This window comes from Chionomys nivalis, chromosome 5 (genome assembly GCF_950005125.1).
Source record: "Chionomys nivalis chromosome 5, mChiNiv1.1, whole genome shotgun sequence".
Taxonomy (NCBI): Eukaryota; Metazoa; Chordata; class Mammalia; order Rodentia; family Cricetidae; genus Chionomys; species Chionomys nivalis.
In genome coordinates, this window is record NC_080090.1 from 1,984,878 (window position 1) to 2,006,203 (window position 21,326).

A 21,326-nucleotide genomic window follows, 5' to 3' on the forward strand; every position below is an offset into this window, starting at 1 on the left:
AGACAGAACAGTATACATAGTAAATAAATAAATCCTCTAAAATCAATCTCTGAAACCATGAGCCAAAGAACGGGGCTGGGAGAAGGCTCTGCAGGCAAAATTTTTGTCCTGAAGGCCTGGGTTTGATCTCCAGAGCCCAGCCCAGAGTCCGCATGGAAGGAGAGAACTGACTCCTGCAAGTTGTTCTCTGCCCCCCACACTTGTGTGTGCCCCCCACAAATAAATACTCTTCTAAGAAGATAAATGATAAATGGTTTAATGTCTATATGTAAACAATCATATTATGCAACTGAAATTTATATTTATACATATTTACACATTCATAACTATGATGAACTGTCCATTTATACAATTTGCTCTCCTATTTATGTTCTAGAAGTGGGGGAATTCTATTATAATCTTATACTGGCTATCTAATTATAAACATAAGCCATGAAAATTTAAAATCATAAGTAAAAAATATTTCAATCTAAAATAATAAATGTAGCTACATTAAAATAAAGGAATTATATGGTAAAAGCCACAAAAAGTAAAACAATGAAAACACAAAAAACATGGAAAAAATGTTATTCAGACCTAGACCAAAGGCCACACCTTCTTAAGGATATAAAGAGCAAAATATCAAACTTATTAGAAAAATGAAGATACATTTAATGGAAAAAGGAAAAATTGATGTGTGTACATGTGTTCAGGTGTGCACATATATGAACAGGAGGCTGTTGGTGCCTGTGTGTGTTCACGTGTATGTATATACATGAGAGCAGGAGGCTCTGCCTGTGGTGCGTGCGCATGTGCGTGCATGTGTGTGTGTGTGTTCACGTGTATGCATATACATGAGAGCAGGAGGCTCTGCCCGTGGTGCGCACGCGTGCGTGTGTGTGTGTATTATGTTCATACACAAGAGCGGGGGCTGAGCATGTGTGTGTTTGTGTTCATCTGTTCATGTGTGTATGTGTTATGGGCATACACAAGAACAGGACACTGTGCATGTGTGTGTTTGTATTCATGTGTTCATGTGTGTGTGTGTATTATGTGTCTACACAAGAGCAGAGGCTGTGCATGTGTGTGCAGGTCATCCCCAGTTGTCCCTCAGGTCCATCCACTCTGCATTTTGAGAAGGGTTTCTCAGGGGGCTGCTTAGCTGCCCAGGGAGCCCAGAGACCCCCAGTGCAGGTCCATCTGCTGCAGCCACAAGCCTTTGCCGGTACCTATGCTCTTCCCTCTGGGTTGGGGCACCCTCTTCCTTCTGGATCTCTCTCTCTCTCTCTTTTTTTATTAAGACAGGCTCTCAATCTGTAAATCTGTAACTCAGGCTAGCCTGGAACTCACTGATAGCCTATGTTGGTCTCAAATTATAGCAATCCTCCTCCCTCAGCAGAGAGTACAGGTGTCTATACTCTGCCTGGCTCTGAAGTATATTTTCTTTCTTTTTTAAAATTGATTTTTATTGAGCTCTACATTTTTCCCTGCCTCTCTCCTCCCCTTCAACTCTCCCAAGGTCCTCATGTTTCCAATTCACTCAGGAGCTCTTGCCTTTTTCTGAAGTGTATTTTCTTTACAGTGGCTTGCTTTCCCTTTAAAGGCGATCCTGTTTGATATACTGTCTATATTTACACTGTTGTCTGTGCTCCCTGGGAATGGAAAGGCACAAGTAAATATAAATAAGCACTGCCTTGGCCACTGTTCAACCGTGACATACCATCTCCGGTCTGCCTCGTACTGGCCTCTGTCCAGCACCCTGGACATGAGCAGGGACAAGGGTCAGAGAGGGGTCACTATAGGGTCACTATAGCACTTATCACTCATGAGAGTCCCCGTGGCTGTGCCTCCCAAGGGTGGGAGTTGGTAATGGCTGAGCATGTCGTGGTTAGCCCAGAGGTTACTGAGCTGCCTGTGACCACTGTCCACAGAATGCCATTCTGTCACCCAGGCTGCCCCTCGTCAGTCAGTCACACACCATCTGGGAAAACACTAAAACTTCACAGTCTAAGCGGCAGGGGCTGCCTGTGTTCTCCCACCACAACCTCTACTAGCACTGGGCTTTGTTTCTGTCATAAAAGATGGATTTCCTCTCTCCAAATAGAAAGACCAGACTTGGGCTACATATACCTATACTGAGGGAATCTTAGGGTTATAAAGCTCTGAGGTGAAATGTCGACAGTTTGAGGAAAGTGGGGAAGGCTGGGTTCTGGAGTCTAGGGCCAGCACTGAAAGGAAATCGCTAGGGTCAGGGGAGTGGGTGAGGGCTTTACAGCCAGCCTGGCACCTTTATCCTTTGCTTGGGGAGTCACTGAGAAACCCTGCCTTCCTCCGCTGGGTTCCTCCAGGGTCCTGTCCAGGGCTACAGGCAGAGTGCATGCCTCTTCCCTCAGAGACCCGGCCTACCTACCCCGTTCTTTTTCTAGTTTTTCACTCTCTGGCATGTTCCACACACCTGCTCGCCAGCACCAGAAGACACCATAAGCCTCCACACCCTAGGTCCTTTACTGTCTCACTCCCCAGGAGCTGCGGCTGGCTCATTTTGTTCCTTGGCCCAGGCTCTCACTTCCTGTGGGTTTTCCTCCCCGGGTGTGACCCGCCCTTCTCACATTGTCCTAGTACCATGGGGTCCCACCTGCCAATAGGAGGCAAGCAAACTGGACAGGACGGCTGCCCGGCTTGTCTGGGGCAGTTATCACAGGCAGCAGCCACTTTGGGCAGAGGCACCGGCCCAGCTAGGATGGGAAGGAAGCTAAGCAAGTGGGGTAAAGACCTCAGATGTGACCCAGGAGGCCCACCAGAGGCATATGGAGACACACAGTTGGGGCCAGAAACCTGAATCTGGGTCCTGATGCTACCACTTAAGAGCGGGTGAACTTTGCTGTCTATTTTCCTCACGCGCAAGCCTTAGCCACCATGGAGGTCAAGGTCAGCACTGAGGTCAAGGGCAGTATGGAGTTCAAGACCAGCATGGAAGTCAAGGTCAGCACTGAAGTCAAGATCAGCACTGAGGTGAAAGCCACGGTTGTACAGTTGCTTAAGGGTCAAGGGTAGCCTCTGCAGAGAAAATCCCATACCCCACCCTACTCCACAGACCAGTTTTTCAGGGGAAACTGAGTTCCCCTTCATTCCTTCTAGAGCTGGACCCTGGACCTGAGAATTCTGGGCCCTTCTGGGGTTCCTTCTCTGCTTGATTCGCTGGCAGAACATAGCTGGGGTTTGGGCTTTTCCATCCCTTGGCCTCAGCCTTGGGGACTCACTTGGTCTACCTGGATGAAAAGGTTCATTGTTTCCGTTGCTCTGGCTGCTGTGAGCACCACTAGAACCCACGGCCTTCCCTGCACACCCAAGCCTGCAGACAGGTCCCTGTTGGCACAGGTTGTGTCCGGACCCTCCCTTAGCACAGGCCTTATGAATGGTTCCTTTAAGCTCTGGGCCCTGATCTGAAAAATTAAATTCATTCACGGCCATGGCTGTAAATTTCCACAGTTGTGTTCCTGGTGCCTGCACCCTGTGTGGCAGCGCCGTGTCCAGGTCAGGGTCACCTGCACCACTGCGGGGAACGGCTGCGGCTGGGTTACTCATTTTCGCTGTTGTCTGTAGGGCTTACCAAGCGAAAGATGAAACATCTGTTGGGTGTTTTCTTTCATTTCCTTCAGCCATTAGCATCTTTCCTTCCCAAACAGGAAAGTGAGGCAGAGTGGGGAAGCACTCCAGGGGACCCAGGATGGCCTGGGCTCTGCATAGCCTCGCCACACCTGAGGGCAATGGCCTGTGGATAGAGTCTGGCCACCCCCGGCTTCAGCTGAGCCTTGCCACGGGTATGAGTGAGCTACAAGGCCAGGGAAAGAGATACCCATCGCTGGTAATCTTCAAACACAGTCAAGGTGGTGCTTAAGCTCCGGGATGGGAGACAGGACACAGCCCAGCCACCCATACCACTCCTGGAAGCCCTTCCTATGCCTCAGTTCCTCTCACAGGCTTTCATGGTTACTTTCCTAATTTGTGTGCCGTGGGATGTCTTTCTGTATGCTGTGAATATGTGTTGCTCTCATTGGTTGATAAATAAAGCTGATTTGGCCTATAGCAAGACAGGATAGAGTCAGGTGGGAAATCCAAGCAGAGATACAGGAGAAGAAGGGTGGAGTCTGGGAGACGTCAGCCAGTCAAGGAAGCAAGACGCGTAGAAAACGAGGCAATGACATGGCCATGTGGAAATACATAGACTCACAGAAATGGCTTGATTTAAGTTGTGAGAGCTAGTTAATAAGAGCCTGAGCCATTGACCAAACATTTATAATTAATATTAAGCCTCAGAGTGGTTATTTGGGAGCTGGTGGGTAAGCGAGAAACCTCCAGTTACATTTGTGCTTAACTTTCTTGTCGTTCTTCTGTTCTCCCCTCCCATGCATCCAAGCAGGGGGGCAGTGTCACCCTCTTCTACCTCCAATCCAGCCTTAGGCTATGCCAAGGCACTTGGACACCCAGCTCACAGCCAGCAAGGACAGCCATGGAAGCTGGATCCCAAAGATGGTGGTGAGCACTGGCCTGGGCAGGGAAGAGTGGGGCTGTGGAGTGGGTGTAGCAGAACAGGAGCCGGGACCGAGAGAGAGGAGAGTGGGAGAACTTTCAGGGAGAGGGGAGGACCAAAGGCATGGGGAATAGGCACAGACCAGGGTAGAAAGGTCAGTACGAGGCCAAGTCTGGAGAGACTGGGTTAGATACCCAGAGTGGGTCTGGAGCTGAACTGGCCCCTGGGGCCTGAGACTGAGGTGCCTTCCCCTCTCACATTCTGACACCAGCCTGTCCCAGCTTGTCAGTACTTTCAGGCACTATAAAGCACTTAGATTTTAGCTGCAGCAGCTGACTGAGTCTCTAGGGGTTTGAGAAAACCAATAAGCCCCAAAGATGCCAGTGCTGGGATGCCCAGGACAGCCAGCCATTCTGGCAGACTACACCTGGACCTGAGATGCGTTCCTGCACACTCCTGATGAGAGGTTTAGAACGGACCCAGAAGTGGAAACTGAGAAAACCTATAGCTAGGCCTGAGAGAAACTCAGAGAAGAGTCCTCCCCACCTCCTCCTTTGTGAAGCCTGGCACTCCCCTCCCACATGCTCAAATATCCCAACAATGCTGAACTTCCCTGTAAGCTGGCCCTGGCTACAATGTTGCTGAAACCTTAACTCTCCCTCAGTTAAGCTGCTACAGTGCTGGAGGTGCGTGGAGACGCCTTTAGCGGTCACCATCAATCACTGTCACCCAACTGAGGCGTTTTCATTCTCCCCATACTGGGAAGATTCTCAGCACAACACTTTTTATCAACCCAAGTGAGGAAGCGCTCATGGCACGCGGTGGGTAGAGGCTCAGAATGTTGCTGAACATGCGAGAACTCCCAATCATGAAAACATTCTCTGTCCCAAATGTCAAGAATGACACCCAGGAGAGAGCTTGCTTCCAGTCCTGCTTGTTTTGTGTCTCGTTCCTGTGGTGGCCTCCTTCCTTGCCTCGCTTGCCCACAGCTGGATGAATGATCAAGATTATGGAAGCAGCTCCTGGCTACACTTCCACCTTCGGTCTCCAGCCCATCTGACACTTTGTAAGGAAGAGACAGGCCACTCTCCTGCCCTCGGCAGCCCAGACAGGGAGGGGACCTCGGTTCTCAGATAGCTCAACTTCAGGAGCAATGAGAAGGAAGGACCAATGACTCACCGTAAGGTCCCTCTGGAACTGGCTTGTGGGTTTCTCTAAAGCAGTGGTTCTCAACTTCCTAATGCTGCGACCCTTTAATTCATGTTGTGGTGGCCCCCAACCATAAAATTATTTCGTTTCTATTTCACAAATGTAATTTTGCTACTGTTATGAATTGTAATGTAAATATCTGATTCGCAGGATAGCTGATGTGAGAACCGCTGCTTTAGAGGAAACACCCCAGCCCAGAGCCAGGCCTGTAACAAGGTGATGATAAGTCACTCTGGGCCTTCCCTCCTGTTATTCATTCCACAGCCTGGCAGCAGGCCAGAAAAGGCTTCCCCAAATGGGAGTTCCCCACGCATGTGCAATCCCGTCATTTCCACTAAATTTGGGGAGGGAGGAAGCCTGCACTCTACCCAGCCCCTCCTCACCAATGTCAGGTCTCCAGTCTCTTGTGCTGAAGACCCCCAATCCATTCATCCCCCTGTCTTTCTCTCTCCTGCTGTGGGGAGGCCCTGAAGAGAGTGGGAGGAACAAAGTGGAAATAGGCTCACATTTTTGGGCATCCACAAGGGTACAGGACTTTTGCCACACTTTCATACTCTGATGTCTGTCTGGTCACCAGAGAGCTGCAAAGTCCCTTCCTTCCTTCCTTCTTTCCTTCCTTCCTTCCTTCCTTCCTTCCTTCCTTCCTTCCTTCCTTCCTTCCTTCCTCAGTTGTCCTGGGATAGTAGAACATTCCCGCCCCAGGTTTCCTTTACCTTGTTGTTCCCCACAGCCCCAGCCCTCTTGGGCCACTCCCACGGTCACTATCTGATGTAGGATTTTTTAATCCTGGTACCCAGGCAGCGTGACTCCTCATCCTCTGGCTGCCTTCCCATTGTCCTCTACCCCATGCCTCTTCCCATCAGGAAGCCCAAACCCCCTCCCCCAGCTCACAGCCTCCTTCCCACACCCTCAGAAGAGAGAGAGGTGGAGAGAGGAGGGTCCTCGGTGCTCTCCAAAGCTCCTGCTCGCCAAAAGCCCCCTTCAATGGAAGGGATTGAGCTGAGGCAACAACAGTGAGGGTTGGCCTGACGAGGACTATTGCTGGTTTTCCACCCATTTTCAGAGGGATGGAGGAACCCCCAGAGGCCCTGGTCTCAAGGACACTTTAGAATCAGGGGTCTCAAGATGCCACATTGTGTGGAGAAAGGAATAAGGATTCAAATGTTCTCATGGTTCCCATTTCACAGATGGGCAATTGGAAACTGATGACTACCATTCCCAGGGTGTTGGAGGCATGCACAGGAGCCCAGGGCATGTGGTGCAGGAGCCTAGGCCGAGTGGGGCAGGAGCCCAGGCCGGGTGGCACAGGAGCCCAGGCTGGGTGGCACTAATAGGCCTCTGGTTCTGGGAAGAAAACAGCAGCAAGTGTGGCCATCACAACTCCAATGTGCTGGAGCAGAGGAATCTCAAACTTTCCCCACTACTACCTTCTCAGTCACAACCCTCTCTGATACCGTGGTCACCATGCTAAGCGCTAAGGCTGGACCCATCCAGGCATGAAAGAGGGGCAGTGCAACACAGCCTCATCTGAGCGTCTCCCCTCGGGCACACAGTCCCGTCCCCAGAGGTTTTATAAACTCCTTGCCAAGCCTCAGCCTCTTGCACACCGAGCCTCTGGGACTTATCCCATTTCATCTCCACATGGCTATAACCATTTTACGGAAGAGTGCTCTTGCTGTTCAAAGTGACAGAGTTCAGGGGCCAGCCTCTAACCATTGGGCGCCCAAGTCCTCCCTCTCACCCTGATGCTTTCAGATGCTGACTGACATGTGCGCCTCGCTTGGCTCTGATGTGAGGACCAGGCCATGCCAGAGAGTAAGGGATGGACAGGAGATGGGCCCTAAAGCCCCGCCCTCTGCCGCACTGTCACCTTTAGTTGCACTGAAATAAAACCTACATTTCTTCCACCAGCCACGAGGGTGCACATCTATACTCCCAGTACATGGGAAACTGAGGCAGGAGGAGCTCCTTGAATTCAAGGCCAGTGCAAGCTACGACGTGAGAACGCATTTCACAAAACAAACCCCAGTTCATCTCCTCGGTAGCATTCCTCACGGTTCGGGTGCCGTGAGCCATGTGGCTGGTGGCTACCATATTGGGCAGTACAGCTGGACACCTGCATTGTTGCCAAGTGCTCTGTTGAGACAGCTGGTCAAGCCTGCCTCATTACACACCTGCCTTCTAGGCCACCTGCTCTCAGGCAAGTCAGAGACAGCATGGGCCGTCTAATCCTGGGGCTCCATGCAGTGACCTTGCCTGGACCCTACTGCGCCTCACAGGACATGAAGTTCTTACTGCTGCAGCCCCATATAGCAGCCTCCCTGGAGCTAACACTGTTGGGGGCTGAGGCTGAACAAGGCTCCGTTGACTTTGAACTCTGCTCCCAAGCACAGGGGAGGTGACTGATTTTTAAATCACATGCTGCAAGTGTGGGCCTTAGGAAAATCTGATCTAACCCTTTCTTCCCAGACGTGAGATGACTGAGGTCATACAGGGATGTGCTGTGGCGCCCAGCCACAGACAGCTGGTGGGAAAGTTGAGGGAGTGCCTAGACAGCCAAAGATCATATCCTGATCTACAGACCTAGAAGTCAGTCCCACTACCCGCTGGGCACGCTGGGGCTTCAGAGGACAGTTGGAGGTGAGCTGGAGGCTCTGATGGATTCCTACCACTCTTAACTCCACAGCCAAACGCAGAGCTATCACAGGAGGCTGTAGCCTTGCTGTCTGATGGCCAAGCCTGGGGCCAGCCAGGGCAAAACAGGGCCTCAAGGCAAAACAGAGGCCAGCACTTCACCAGAGCGCCGGAGCGCCGGAGCGCCGGAGGGCCAGAGTGCTGGAGTGTCATTTCTGCTGCCTGAAGCTGCAGCAGGGAAGACAGCTGCGAAGCAGACAGCAGCCTCAGGAGAGAGCTGTGTCAGAGCCTTTGCAGCAGAGAGGAAGTTGCGGAAGCCATGACTCATAGATACTAAAGTATTCCGGGAGGGGCCTCTGTGGGGGTGGGGTGGGGTGATGGAGCAGGAGGGTGGGGTAGGGCTGGGGGTGAAAGACCATGAAGAGAGAAGGATGGGTTCACTTTCTTCTTTAAAGTAGCCTACACCCGTTTTCTGGTTATTGTCTAGTTTTTTTGTTTGTTTCGTTTTTAACTACAGGCACCAGCATCGTCTTCTTTTATTCTTATTCTTCTTGTTAATTTGGTGTGTTTCTGAGGTAAAGTTGCCTGTAACCCTTAGTAATCCTCCTGTCTCAGCCTCCTGAGTGCTGGGATTACAGGCACCCACCGTGCTCAACATTTCCACGTATTATTTTCAAGAGGCAGCTGCAAATTCCAAGAGAAGGCCGTCATACACAATTCTTGGCTGGTACTCTTTGAAACGGTCAAGTTCAACAAAAAACAAGAAAGGGCCGAGACACTGTCATAGTCGAGAGGCACCCTGGGAGACACGACAGTGATGTAATGTGGCATTCTGGAAGAGACCCTGAGCCTAAAGAGTCTATGTGAAGTGTGGCCCTTAGGAGAATGCACCGAAACTGGTTATCAAGGGTAGCAGATGTACCACCCTCATGAGATGGTCATAAGACTGGAGACTAGTTCTGGGGTATAGGAGTCTCTGCGCTGTCTCCTCGATTTTTCTGCAAATCTAAAATTATCCTAAAAGCACAAAGTTTATTAAAATGCAAAAATTCCTATTATAAGGATGAATTTAAAAATTCACATGTGGGGGCTGGAGAGATGGCTCTCAGTGATTAAGGGCACTCGATGCTTTCCAAGAGGATGTGGGTTTGATTGCAGCATCTACCTGGTGGCTCACAGCCATGTAACTCCAATAACTTCCCTGGCCTTCTTGGGCACTGCACAAACAAGGTACACACACACACACATACACACACACACACACACACACACACATGCACATGCACACACACACGGGGGGGCGTGGGGGCAAAAATCCATACATATAAAAGTGAAAAAAATTAAAAATTTAACATTTTAAGCCAGGCATGGTGGTACTGCTGTAACTCAGAAGACTGAGAGCAAGAGCACTGTGAGTGTGAGGATGGGATAAATATGAATTCTAGGCCTCGGCTACATACAAATAAATAAGTAAGAAACCCAGGCCTGGTGGCACAATTTATAATCCCAACATCTGGAGTAAGAAACTGGGGCACATTTGTAATCTCAGCGCTCAGGAGGCTGAGAGAGGAGGATTGCTGCAAGTTTAAGGCCAGTCTGGCATACCCAGCAAGACACTATCTCAAACACAGAACAACAACGACAATAATATTATGACACATGCAATTTTTAAAAAAGATAATAACTAGGAAATGGGTGTTGGCTACTTTGTTGGGACAAGCTGATCCGTCCTCCTCTCTTTCTATAATGTACTAAGTGGACAACGACCCCAGCATTTAGTATCCAGTAGGTGACCTGCCCGAGTCACAACTACATTGTGAGCTCCAGGCAATTCTGGGCTAACACAGAGATATTTTCTTTAATGGTTTATTTCCTGACTTAAAACCTTTCATTTTTAGTTTAAAATATTTGAAAGTTCAACTCACAAAGCCAAAGAGAGAGCACCTGCCCCATTATGCTTCCTTCTCCCCCATTTTCATCTTCTGAGTGCTCCAGACTTGGGCGCACCCTTCCCCCATGGCATGTGCACCCTTGGATTCCGAGCTCTCCAAAGAGCAAAGACTCAGCTTCTAACCCAACTTATCTCTCTCCTTCTCTCCCTTTGCAATTTGGCGAAAGCTTTTCACATTGCTGGGCTCCATTATGGTCTCCACTCCCTTCCACTTCCTTAGGATTCTTCAGGGTGCTAACTCTGGCTCCTACATGATGTCACGCCTCCAGCTCTGGGAGGGAAATATCTCATTACAGAGATTCTTTGATCAACTGGGATGGTTAGAGATAACTGTCAACCTGAAAGACATCAGGATCACTTGGAAGATGGTTCCCTGGGCACACCTGTGGGGGATCATCGAGATGACATTAACTGAGGTCAGAAGCCCTGTCCACTATGGGTGGCACCATTCCCTGAGCTATGGATAAACGAAGCTGGACAGCAGCTTGTGCTCATCACTCTCTGTTCGTGATTGTGGACATGATGTGACCACGGCCCACAGCTCCTGCCACCTTGGTCCCCCCACCATGGACTGTATTCTAGAACTGAGAGCTAAAATAAACGCTTTCGCTCTTACGTTGCTTTTATACAAGGATTTCGCCCCAGCAACAGGAACAGTAGACCTCTACCACGAGTCCCATCCCAACAAATCCATCGCAGGTGTATGTGCGCGTGTGCATGCGTGTGCATGCAATCACTACAAAGCCTGGTTTCCCTTAAATATCCTCAGAGCACTTACGTTACCTACAGGTGGGCAAAGTCCCCCAACACAGGACCATGTTATTACAAAATGTTGAGCGTCTCGTGTAATTTAACAAATGCAGCTCAGTGCCCCTGAACACTGTATATTTCCCCTCCTGAGAAATGGTTAACAGGAACTCACTCACTATCACCCCCCAGCATTTGGGACTGAGTTCTGCGGTCTGTGCTATTAGCCAGGAAAAAAACCAAAATCCAAAGTGTGCGCTCTTCACAGCATTGCAAAGCCGAGGAAGGCTGAGTTGCACCATTGCTAAGTTGGGCACTCTTTGAGTTCCCACTACTACAGAAGGGAAGACTAACGCTCACAAAAGTTGGGTGACCTGCCCCAAATCATAAAGGCTATTAAGTGGTAGAGGGCATAAAACCGGAAACTTCACCCTCGGGGCACATTTCCCATCCAGCTGCTCCCATCCGCCTCTCTGATGAGGGAAATACTAGGAGGCTGTAGGGAAGAGTACCCTGAGGTCAGACACTTCCTGGTGGGTCTTCTGGGAACCAGATGAGGGTGAAGGCAAATTGACTCACTTCAATGGCCCAGAGAGCACAGGTCTGTGGTTTGAACAGCTGGGACAGCAGAGAGAACCTTACACTCTGGACTGGATGCCAGAGGCCTGCTGGGCACAGGCTCGGTCACCATCAGCAGTCAGAGAGCCTCTGGCCTCTCTCTGGGCCAGTCTGGCTGAGGCTCGGCCTTTTATTTCCAACCTTCCTTGAGGAAGGGTAGAATTTTTTTGCTGAGTCCATGCCTGGACCAGCCGCCTTCTGCGGTACAGGTGGCTCATGGAGGGAGCCTCTCAGTGCAGGCACACATGCTCCCGCCCACGTGCACGCGCGTGTGCACATACACGGTTTGAACCACTTGAGGGACGGCTGGAAGTCGAGCCTTCTAAGAAAGCGGGTGAGATCACTTCAGGGCAGCACAGCAAAGGTCGTAGACAGACGCCAGGACGTGTACAAGTCTAAGAGTGCCATTTACGCAGGCTCACTGGGTCACCGAATGCATTTGGGGTAGGAGGCACCACTTGTGAACTCCTTGCTCAGCTCAGCACCATGGGTTCAGACTTTGGGTGGGGTCATAAAGTGAGTGCAGGACCTGGCATCAGACCAGGCCTCAGGCAATGATCAGAGCGCAGCCTTATAAGCACCCTCCTCTCTGTGTCTCAGTTTGCATATCTGCGTGGTGAGTGTAAAAATATCCACTTGGGCTCAGCGGTTAAGAGCACTGGCTGCTCTTCCAGAGGGCCTGAGTTCAGTTTCCAGCAACCACATGGTGGCTCACAACCATCTCTAGTGGAATCTGATGCCCTCTTCAGCATAAAGTCATACATGCAGATAGAGTACTCATATACAAACAATAAATGAATAAATCTTAAAAAATGTATCTATGTGGGACTTGGGATGGTTGCATATGATAATGAGATCAAACCAAACAAAAAGACAATGCTGTCTGAGTCACCCATTGTTTCTCAGGGGATGATCCTTGTTGCTCACATACCAGACCCAGGAATGGGGGACAGCTAGCCATGAACCGGGAAGGGCTTGATTTTATTGATTGATTCGTTGCTGCCACAGGGATTGAACCTAGGACCTCATTCCTGCCAACTGGTCAAGTGTTCTGCCATTGTTCCAGCCCACGGCAAGAATAGCTTTAGGCAGCTGAATGCCACCTATCAGTGGGTTCTGATGCCATCTTATTTAACTTGCTTCCCTCTGCAGTTTGAAAAAATTGAGGTCCCCAGTGATGCCTGGGCCAAGGTCCCCCAACTCCTGACATTCGTTCCTGAGCCTGTGTTTCTGCCACAGCCCTGTTCTGTCATTCCTGAGCCTTTTGGGACCTGGGGATGTTACCACCCCTTCAGGACCTCATGCCCAGAAGCCGAAGTAAGGGCGAGAGTTCAGTAGACTACATTTCACAACCCACAATCTCATTAGAATCTTCCAGAATAAAAGACAAGAGAAAATAAAATGGCTAGTTGGGGCGCTTCAGAGACCTAAACATTAGATCAATTGCCAAGAAAGTTTAGGAAGGTTTATATGTCTCCTTTTCATTTGGTTCTGGACTTAGAACAAGCAATTTCTCCCAGGAATTTAACTGTATGGCCCCCTCCCAAACCACTTGGTGGAATTGAAATGGGACATAACTCGGATGCTTGTAATGTGTGGCATGGCCCTTCGGATGTTTTCAGAGTTCTGAAGCAGCTCTTTAGGCTGCGGGTAGGGTTCAGTAGCTGCTGGATTTTTCCAGATCCTTCAAAAACTTCAAGCTTGGTCATAATCTTAATCAACACCCAGTCCTTACCACCTCCACTTTCTCGAGCCAGTGGCTCGCCTCACTGAACACCTTAGGTGCCCTGGGATACCAGTCTGCTCTTTCCTGGGAAGGGAGGGCAGAGAAGGGAGGCCTGTTTCCTGCAGGTGAGAAAACTCTCTGGTATCTTAGGAATCCACACTTAGCATGGTTGTGTTCCAACAGGTCTGGATCCTGTTCTCCCTAGAGGTTGCCCTATCCTGAGGATTTGCACAGGCCATGACGTCCCCCACAGGGTGACATGTTGGCAGGCCTCTTTGAAGGGAGGCTACCTCGGCACTTAACACACTAGGGCTGGGGTCAGACCAAATGTCTGTACACCAGGCCTCTTCTCTGGCTACAGTTTGGTTTTAGCACACTCCTCTGTAAACTCAGAGTGACCAGGGGTATCTTGGAGTGTGGACAAGCATGGCTTAGTTACTGGCTTAGGAAATAGTGGCTGCCATCATTAAGAGATCAGAACCCTTGTGAAGCGGGCACAGGAAGGTGGTGAATTCTGGCTGGTTAGTTTTGCTACCATGGGCTTGTTTGGGAAGCTGGTTGAGGTGGACAGCAGGTTTCCAGCTTATCAGAGCAAGTAATCTGTTCCAATAATTATAGGCCCATGTTTGTTATGTATAGGAAAAAATGAGGGTGGATTCTCAATGCTGAGACTTCAGCGAAGCCCGGGTGATGGAGGTGGTTCTTGTATTTTATCTGTTGCTTTCATTGGTTAAGTAATAAAGAAACTGCCTTGGCCCCTTTAATAGGACAGAAAATTAGGTAGGCGGAGTAGACAGAACAGAATGCTGGGAGAAAGAAGCCGAGTCAGGAGTCGCCATGATTCGCCCACCAGACACAGACGCAGGTTAAGATCTTTCCTGGTAAGCCAGCTCATGGTGCTACACAGAATATTAGAAATGGGTTAGATCAATATGTAAGAGCTAGCCAATAAGAGGCTGGAACCAATGGGCCAGGCAGTGATTAAAAGAATACAGTTTCCGTGTAATTATTTCAGGGCATAAGCTAGCCATGCGGGCGGCCGAGTGCTGGGGACGCAGCCCTGCCGCTCTTATTACAACACCCGGGAAGTTTCAGAACAAGGCTGGGGACTCTGGAGCCCAAATCCTCAAACACAGTCCTCTCAATCTTGATTGATTCCTGGGCTAGTTTGAATCCATGAGTATTACAATTGTGTGAGTTTCCACTGCCAGCTTACACGGGCAGCCAGCTGCCTGCAGGGCTGAGCTGGCCCTGGTGCTTTCCACTTCCTCTCAGTAAGGGCTTCCCCCTTCGTCTCAGCAGAGGTTTCCCCTCCTTCACACTGTGTCACTGCTCCTCTTGGGGACCTGTTTTGGACCTCACAGAACTTCCATCTTAGCGTTGCGGCTGGCTGGGGGACATCCCTAGGAGACAAGACGTCCAGGGAACTTCTGGGAATGGAAGTCACCACACCGCTAGAGAACAGAAGCCATTGAACTTGCAGTTGACACAGCACAGGTTGTCCCAGACCCCGCGACTTACCCAAGGCTCCTTGGCAGATATCTGTGCGGGTGGCTCCTCCAACAATAAACTGGGGGTCAGAGCAGATCTCCTGGAAACAAGCCCACAGAGTAAGGTCAACATAGCCGGCAGGAGCTTGTGGGCCCAGCCCCTCCTCCTCGTGCTACTCAGCTCTGAGGAGAGTTCCACAGTCAGATCTCCATGCTAGTCATGTGACCCTGCTCCATTGGCCCTAACGGGGTGGGGCGGGGAGGGGGGCTTCCAGGAAGTCATCAGACCCCACACACTCCAAATCACCTGCAGTCAGCTCCTTTATGCTGTTTACCAAGGGCAGGGAGTACATCCAGCTTCCTCTGCCAGGCTTTGAGACCCTTCATGCTAAGTTCCCCGCTGCCCACCATTCTGGCACCTTCTCTTCTGGGCCTGCATGTCAGTGGTTGGATTTGCAAGGCATTCCTCTTTTGCCTACATTTTCCCATTCATCTTTCAAGTCTCCAGGATGAAGCCTTTCCTCCTCATTTAGCTCCACTCTTCCCTTTGAGTTCCATCCCAGAGCCTTTGGGAACCTAAACCTGTGCTGTTGTGGTGGCGTTCATGGGTCCTCCTCCATCTTTCTAAAACACGTGCTTCTTTGGGTTAGGGGACTGGATCCAGCCCTTCTGAGTTGGCCCCAGAACTAGGAGAACTCATGCACTCCATACTCCAGACACTGCTTGGAGCCTTATCTCTTACAGCCCTTTGGGGGAACTCAGGGTGACATAGCTCCTCTTACACGTGGGGAGCAGCTCAGGAAGTAAAGTGATTGTTCAAAGCTCCTTGCCTCCCCAGGAGTAGAAATCACTGGGATTTGAACTCCATAATGCTAAGCCTCTCTATCCTGTGCCTCTGCTGTGGTTGTTCCCAACAGCCTGATAGAAGCCACAGTGGAAGGGCTCAGCCCTCTAGCAGCCCCCTGGATGTGTTTCCGGATTTCGAAGAGCTCCACCCAAAAGCCACAAAGGAAGTCAGGGTCCAAATCTGAGCAGCTTTTGACTCAGAGATGTTGGTTTGTAGGAGTGCCACATCTGCATAGAGTGGCCTTGCCCCTTGGGCATGCTGCTGTCTCCAGGAGTCTTCCCTGGGTGAGAGCTGGGTCTAGCATGGGGCCATCCTGGCAGCCTCCAGCAGCACACCAGCTTACAGAGCATGCTCCCTTCCTGCTTCCCCATCAGTCTGCCTGGCGGAGGAAGGGATAGCAAGACTGCATTTCTGTCCAGGCAGGGAAGTCAGCTTTCCCTAAGGCCTGGCAGGCAAGCACTTATCCTGGGGGTGGCACAGATGGGGCTTAGTTCCAGGAGCTCCTTAATCACACTGATCAATCAGGGACCAAGCTCTCACCTCCAGAAGGGGCTACCATTACACTTCAGGAACTGCCTCAGGGTCTCCAGAGAAGCCCAAGTTCAGACTTCACAGCCCAGAAACACTTGAGAAAACAGCCCTGCCTACAGCCTGTGGAGCCTGGAATTAAACACGGATGTAGCCATACAGCAGTAGAAGAAAGGAGCGGGCACGGGCCTTGGATTCTGACAAGGTAGTGAGAATCTTGGCGATGCCTCGTAATGCATAGGTCCTAGGATGCGGGTGGGCTACTACTGGACACCCTGAAGCTCGATCTGCATCTGTAAAATGGGCTTGAAGACAAATGTACCACCCACAGAAACTGTTCTCAGGGTCAGGGCAGATGAACATTAACGGCCTTGCCAAGAACTCTATAGAGGACCTGATGTGCCAGCCTTGGGTGATGCAGTACCGCTCCTATCTGTGGCCTCAGTGTGGCCATGGTCATGCTCTACCTCATCCCTCTTGTAGTGGAGCCCTCTCTTGCCAGTGTTATGACATCCCCTCAGGAAGAGTTAGCAGCACCCGCCCCTGCCCCCAGGATGGCTAACCAGCTCCCTTGCCCTGCCCTGCTTTCTCTTCCTCATGGCTATTTCATTCTTTCTCTGGAAGTCATCTTTAATCCCTTCCTCTGTCATGACTCAACCTCTAACAAACCCAAGTTGCCTACAGCTGCCCAGTCTCTCAAATCAAGCCAAAGGTTGTACGCTCTCTCTCTCGCTCTCTCTCTCTCTTTCTCTCTCTCTCCCACCCTCCCTCTCTTCTCTCCCTCTCCTCTTCCTGTCATTTAGACATCCTTCTTAAATGAGTGAAACACACACTTCACTTCCATTCTTCCTACTCCAGAGTCTTCAGCCTGTCTGGTCCCTACCCCACCCTCCCCTACCCCATCCACATCATCCACCCCATCCACACCATCCACCCCATCCTCCCCATCCACCCATCCACCCCATCCACACCATCCACCCCATCCACACCATCCACCCCATCCACCCATCCACCCCATCCACTCCATCCTCTCCATCCACCCCATCCTCCCCATCCACACCATACACACCATCAACACCATCCACCCCATCCTCCCCATCCACACCATCCACCCCATCCTCCCCATCCTCCCCATCCACACCATCCTCGCCATCCACACCATCCACCCCATCCACCCCATCCAGTGACATTGCTCTCTTCCAGTCTCCAATAACTGACTAATGAGCCCAGGGGTCACTTTTTTTTTGTACCATTGCCTGACTCCACCAAGGTCTGGAAAGACAGGTCAGGACAGAAGGCAGTTAGCCCAGGCCTGGCTCCACTCCTGTTTTGTTCTGAGGAAGTCTGACAAGCTTTAGTTTCCCCAACTATAGAATGGCTATGTGGTATGTGGCCTGCCCAGGCAGAGTCCCCGAAGTGGCCTAGATCTCTATTTTTTCTACCCAGAATGCCCACAGGCACCATCACCTGTTGAGAGAACCTTTGTGGGCTTCAGAGACAGACGCTAAGTAGTCTGTGCCTAGAATATAACAGGTGTTCAGTAAGTGCTCATTGACTGAATGGAAGGGTGAAAGAAGGTGTGTGTGTGTGTGTGTGTGTAAATGTCAGCTTGCCTCAGCCTAGAGTCATGGAGAAAATAGTCGTTTCAAAGAATTATCCAGATCTGGTTGGCCTGTCGTTCTGTCTGTGAGGGATTATCTTGATTGCTAATTGACATCGGAAGACCCAGCCCATTGTGGGGGGCACCATTCCCTAGGCAGGGAAGCCTAGATAGGGCAGACAAAAGCAACCGCCATGTAGCATTTGATCATCTCTGCTCTGGACTGCGGATGTCATGTGACTAGCTGCTTGAGTTCCTGCTCTGACTTTCCCTCAGTGTTGTGATGTAACCTGGAACTGTAAGCTGAAAAATCCTTTCATGTCTTCAATTGCTTCTGGCCAGGGTGGTTTATCGTAGCCACAGAAATGAAACTTGGATAGAAAGTAAGTTGTAAAACAGTACACAAAAGTAAGGCACATTTTCTCCTGCTTGTGAGTCATCTCGCCAGCCGGGATGTCATTCAAGGTTCACAATGATTGTACATTTGTTCGTTCATTCATTTTCAAATACTCAGTGACCTTGTTTTGTTGGTTTGTTTTGTTGTGATTGTCATGGGTGTCTCAATGCTTGGCCTAGAACAGCACTTTATAAATGCTGAGGAATGAATGCATGTGTGAATATTGAGGAGGAACAGTTCTCTGAGACCCTGAGAGCACAAGGGCAAACAATACACCAGCTCAGCAGAACAAGAAAACACATGGGACTGCATTGGTTCATGGGGAAAATGCTCGGGCAGAAGCTAGCATAGGGCAGAGAACAGCAGGGTGGGGAAGTCTGCTAAGAGTGGCCAGGAAAGGCTCTTTTGGGAGGAGATATGTGACAAAGCCCCAAAGAATGTAAATGAACTAGACTTGGAGGTCGAGGGGAGAGCATGCCTGGCAGGTGAGAAGGGCAAGGGAAAAGAACCGGGTGTCTCTGGGAGCTGCACCCAGTGTGCAGGACATGAAAGGGACTAGAGAGTCTTAGCTTGCTTCTTGGTATCTTTTCGTTTGATACAGTCTTACTTTGTGGTCCAGATTGCTGGGGCCAAGGTGTATACTACTCTGCCTGGCTGAGGTGGGGAGCAGAGGACCAAAGACTCACCCAGTGCACCCAGGTGCTCGCCGTCCTGCTCCACAGAGACTTTTCTGGTTTTCCTTTTCATTTATTTTTTTAATTTGAGCCAAGTTCTCATGTGGTCCGGGCTGGCCTCAAATGCGCTATATAGCCAAGGCTAGCTTTGACCTTCTTTTGTTGTTGTTATTATTGTTATTAATTATTAATCTACTTATTTTGTGTGTGTACATGCTTGCAAGAGTCCGCATGTGAGCCACAATGTGCATGTGGAGGTGAGAGGACAATTTTTGGGAGTTGATTTTCACTTTCCACATCCGTTCTGGGAAGGTTGTTAAGCTTAGCAGCCAAAGCTACCTCAGTGGTCCCCTGCTTTAACTGATCTTCCTGTCTCCACCTCCTAAATTCTGGGATTATAGACTATAATCTATAGATTATAGATTATACATTACTATGCACCTGGTTTTATGTGGTGTTTGGGGTGGAACCCAGGGCTCGTAGAGCACCCAGCTGCTCTAGGGTACTTTCTAGATCTCAAACTGGATTCAGGATAACTGAAGTGGCCTGGGATGACCAAGAGTATGGGAGCAGGGCATGAATGCCCAGTGCTCTAACAGGAATCTAGATTTCCTCTAGGTTCCCTGGGAAAGTCAAGGCCAGCCAGGCGGAATTCCACTGGAGACTGAAACCACCTGGGAACTGGGAGGGCTTAGGGACAGAGATCCTGAGGCTTGGCCTAAGAACATTTGGGAGTGGGACAGAGGTTCCCAGGTGAGGACTCTAGGCTAGCGAAATAATGAATAACAGAATCCTTAAGCCTTTCAATTCTTTGTTAAGTTACCCGGGGAAATACTAGGGGCATGCTAGCTACACTTTGAGAAATAAACAAGATCCAAGCTGGAAAAACCCAGCCACACAGGTACTTGTGACCACCTATGTAAGCCAGCTCCAGGCTGTGCCCACCCTTGCCTCCCGGAAGCAGTAGGAAGTCTTCTACCCTACTCGGATACCCCACCCTCACAGCAGACCCATGTCCCCTCCCTCCATCTTACCACTAGAGTGCAATAAAAGTTTCACCCCAGCGGCCCTGTGTCCTCGAGGCTTTGTGAAGACAAAGTCGGCCTCCTGGGCGTGCCCGCTACTGGGATTTGGGGTCCTGTCCTGCCAAGCGCTCTGGGCTATCTGGGAGCAGGTCTACGGGGTGGGCCACAGCCTGCATCTGCAGTCTCCTTAGCAGCAATCGCGGAGTACAACCAAGCTAGCACTACCGAGCCCGGGAACCTCGGGTCTTGGCTCGTAGCCGTCCATTGCAGCCCTTCCCGGCCCCACCCGGTCTCCGGGTGCTTCCTACCGTGGGCCGCTTCCATTCGATGCCCCGAGTTTTGCTGGAGTAGGGCCCCAACTCCTTGTATCCCAGAGAGGACGGCAGGGCGGGGAAGGAAGGATCCTGGAAGAGCGCCCCGGCCTCCAGGCACTCGTTCCGCAGCGTCTCGTAGTCCTGGTTGAGGTACTTGACGGCTCTCTCGTGCGATCCCAGCCCCTCGGCCGCCTCGCGGTCCTTGGCTAGTTTGATTGCGATGCCCGCCATGGTTCCGATCAGGCTGGCTCACTGCACAGGGAGAGGGCTCGCGGAGACGCTGGGCGCTGCACTCGGCTGGGGTGCGGCCGGGCCCGGGGCGCTGCAGCGGATTGCGGGAGCCGCTGCTGCAGGCGATGATTCACCGACTGGAAGAGCCTGGGCCGCGGGGTGTGGCCTCCGCTTCTCCGGGCCTGCTCGTCGCCTAACCCAGGACGCGGTCAGCCGGCGACCTGCACTGCGCCAGCCCGACTGTGGAGGACTGCGGGGCCGCTGCTGCCACCTTCGGACGGTTCCCGGGATGGCGCGACCCGGTGGCGGGGAATGCTCGCAAATTGGGATGGGAAAGTTGAGACTCAAACCCCAGCGTGTCGGTCGCGAGGAATGCCGGGCGAAACTCAGCAATGACTGTCCAGGAAACAGGATGAGTCAGTCGCAGTGTGAGCGTAGAGACTAACCCCAGTTGCCACTCACCAGCCCAAGATCGTAATAACTCTGCAGACTCTGGACAAGTGCGTCAATACCTGAAATTTTATGAGAAGTGGCTGCCGGTGTGTTCATCTTACAGAAGAGAAACTGAGTCCCATTGAAGCTCAATAATGTAACCCCATGGGTTAAAGCTAGTCACAGGCAGAGCACAGTCCCTGCGATTAGCCGACAGTTACTTGTGCACAAGTTGGTTTGTACAATTTGTCAAAAAACAGCCATCGGGTGAGTTTTAAGTAAAGGAAAAAAAGTGTGGTTTTAGTATGGATAGCACTCAAATACCACCCGAGATCAACCTATACTAGAACAACTGTGTGAAGCGTATCCAAGACTCAAATTTACCCGGGAGGA

General features: G+C 50.8%; 1 protein-coding gene across 1 annotated transcript in view; it reads right to left on the minus strand.

Moving 5' to 3' along the window:
* Positions 1-21,041, minus strand: part of Capn2 (calpain 2) — a 58,937-nt gene extending 37,896 nt beyond the window's left edge. The window contains exons 1-2 of the mRNA XM_057770890.1: positions 20,265-21,041; positions 14,917-14,986 (exon numbers count right to left, since the gene is read on the minus strand). Coding sequence (XP_057626873.1) covers positions 14,917-14,986; positions 20,265-20,501 — 307 coding nt within the window. The 5' untranslated portion in view covers positions 20,502-21,041. The remainder of the gene's footprint in view (positions 1-14,916; positions 14,987-20,264) is intronic.
* Between the last annotated feature and the right edge of the window lie 285 nt (positions 21,042-21,326).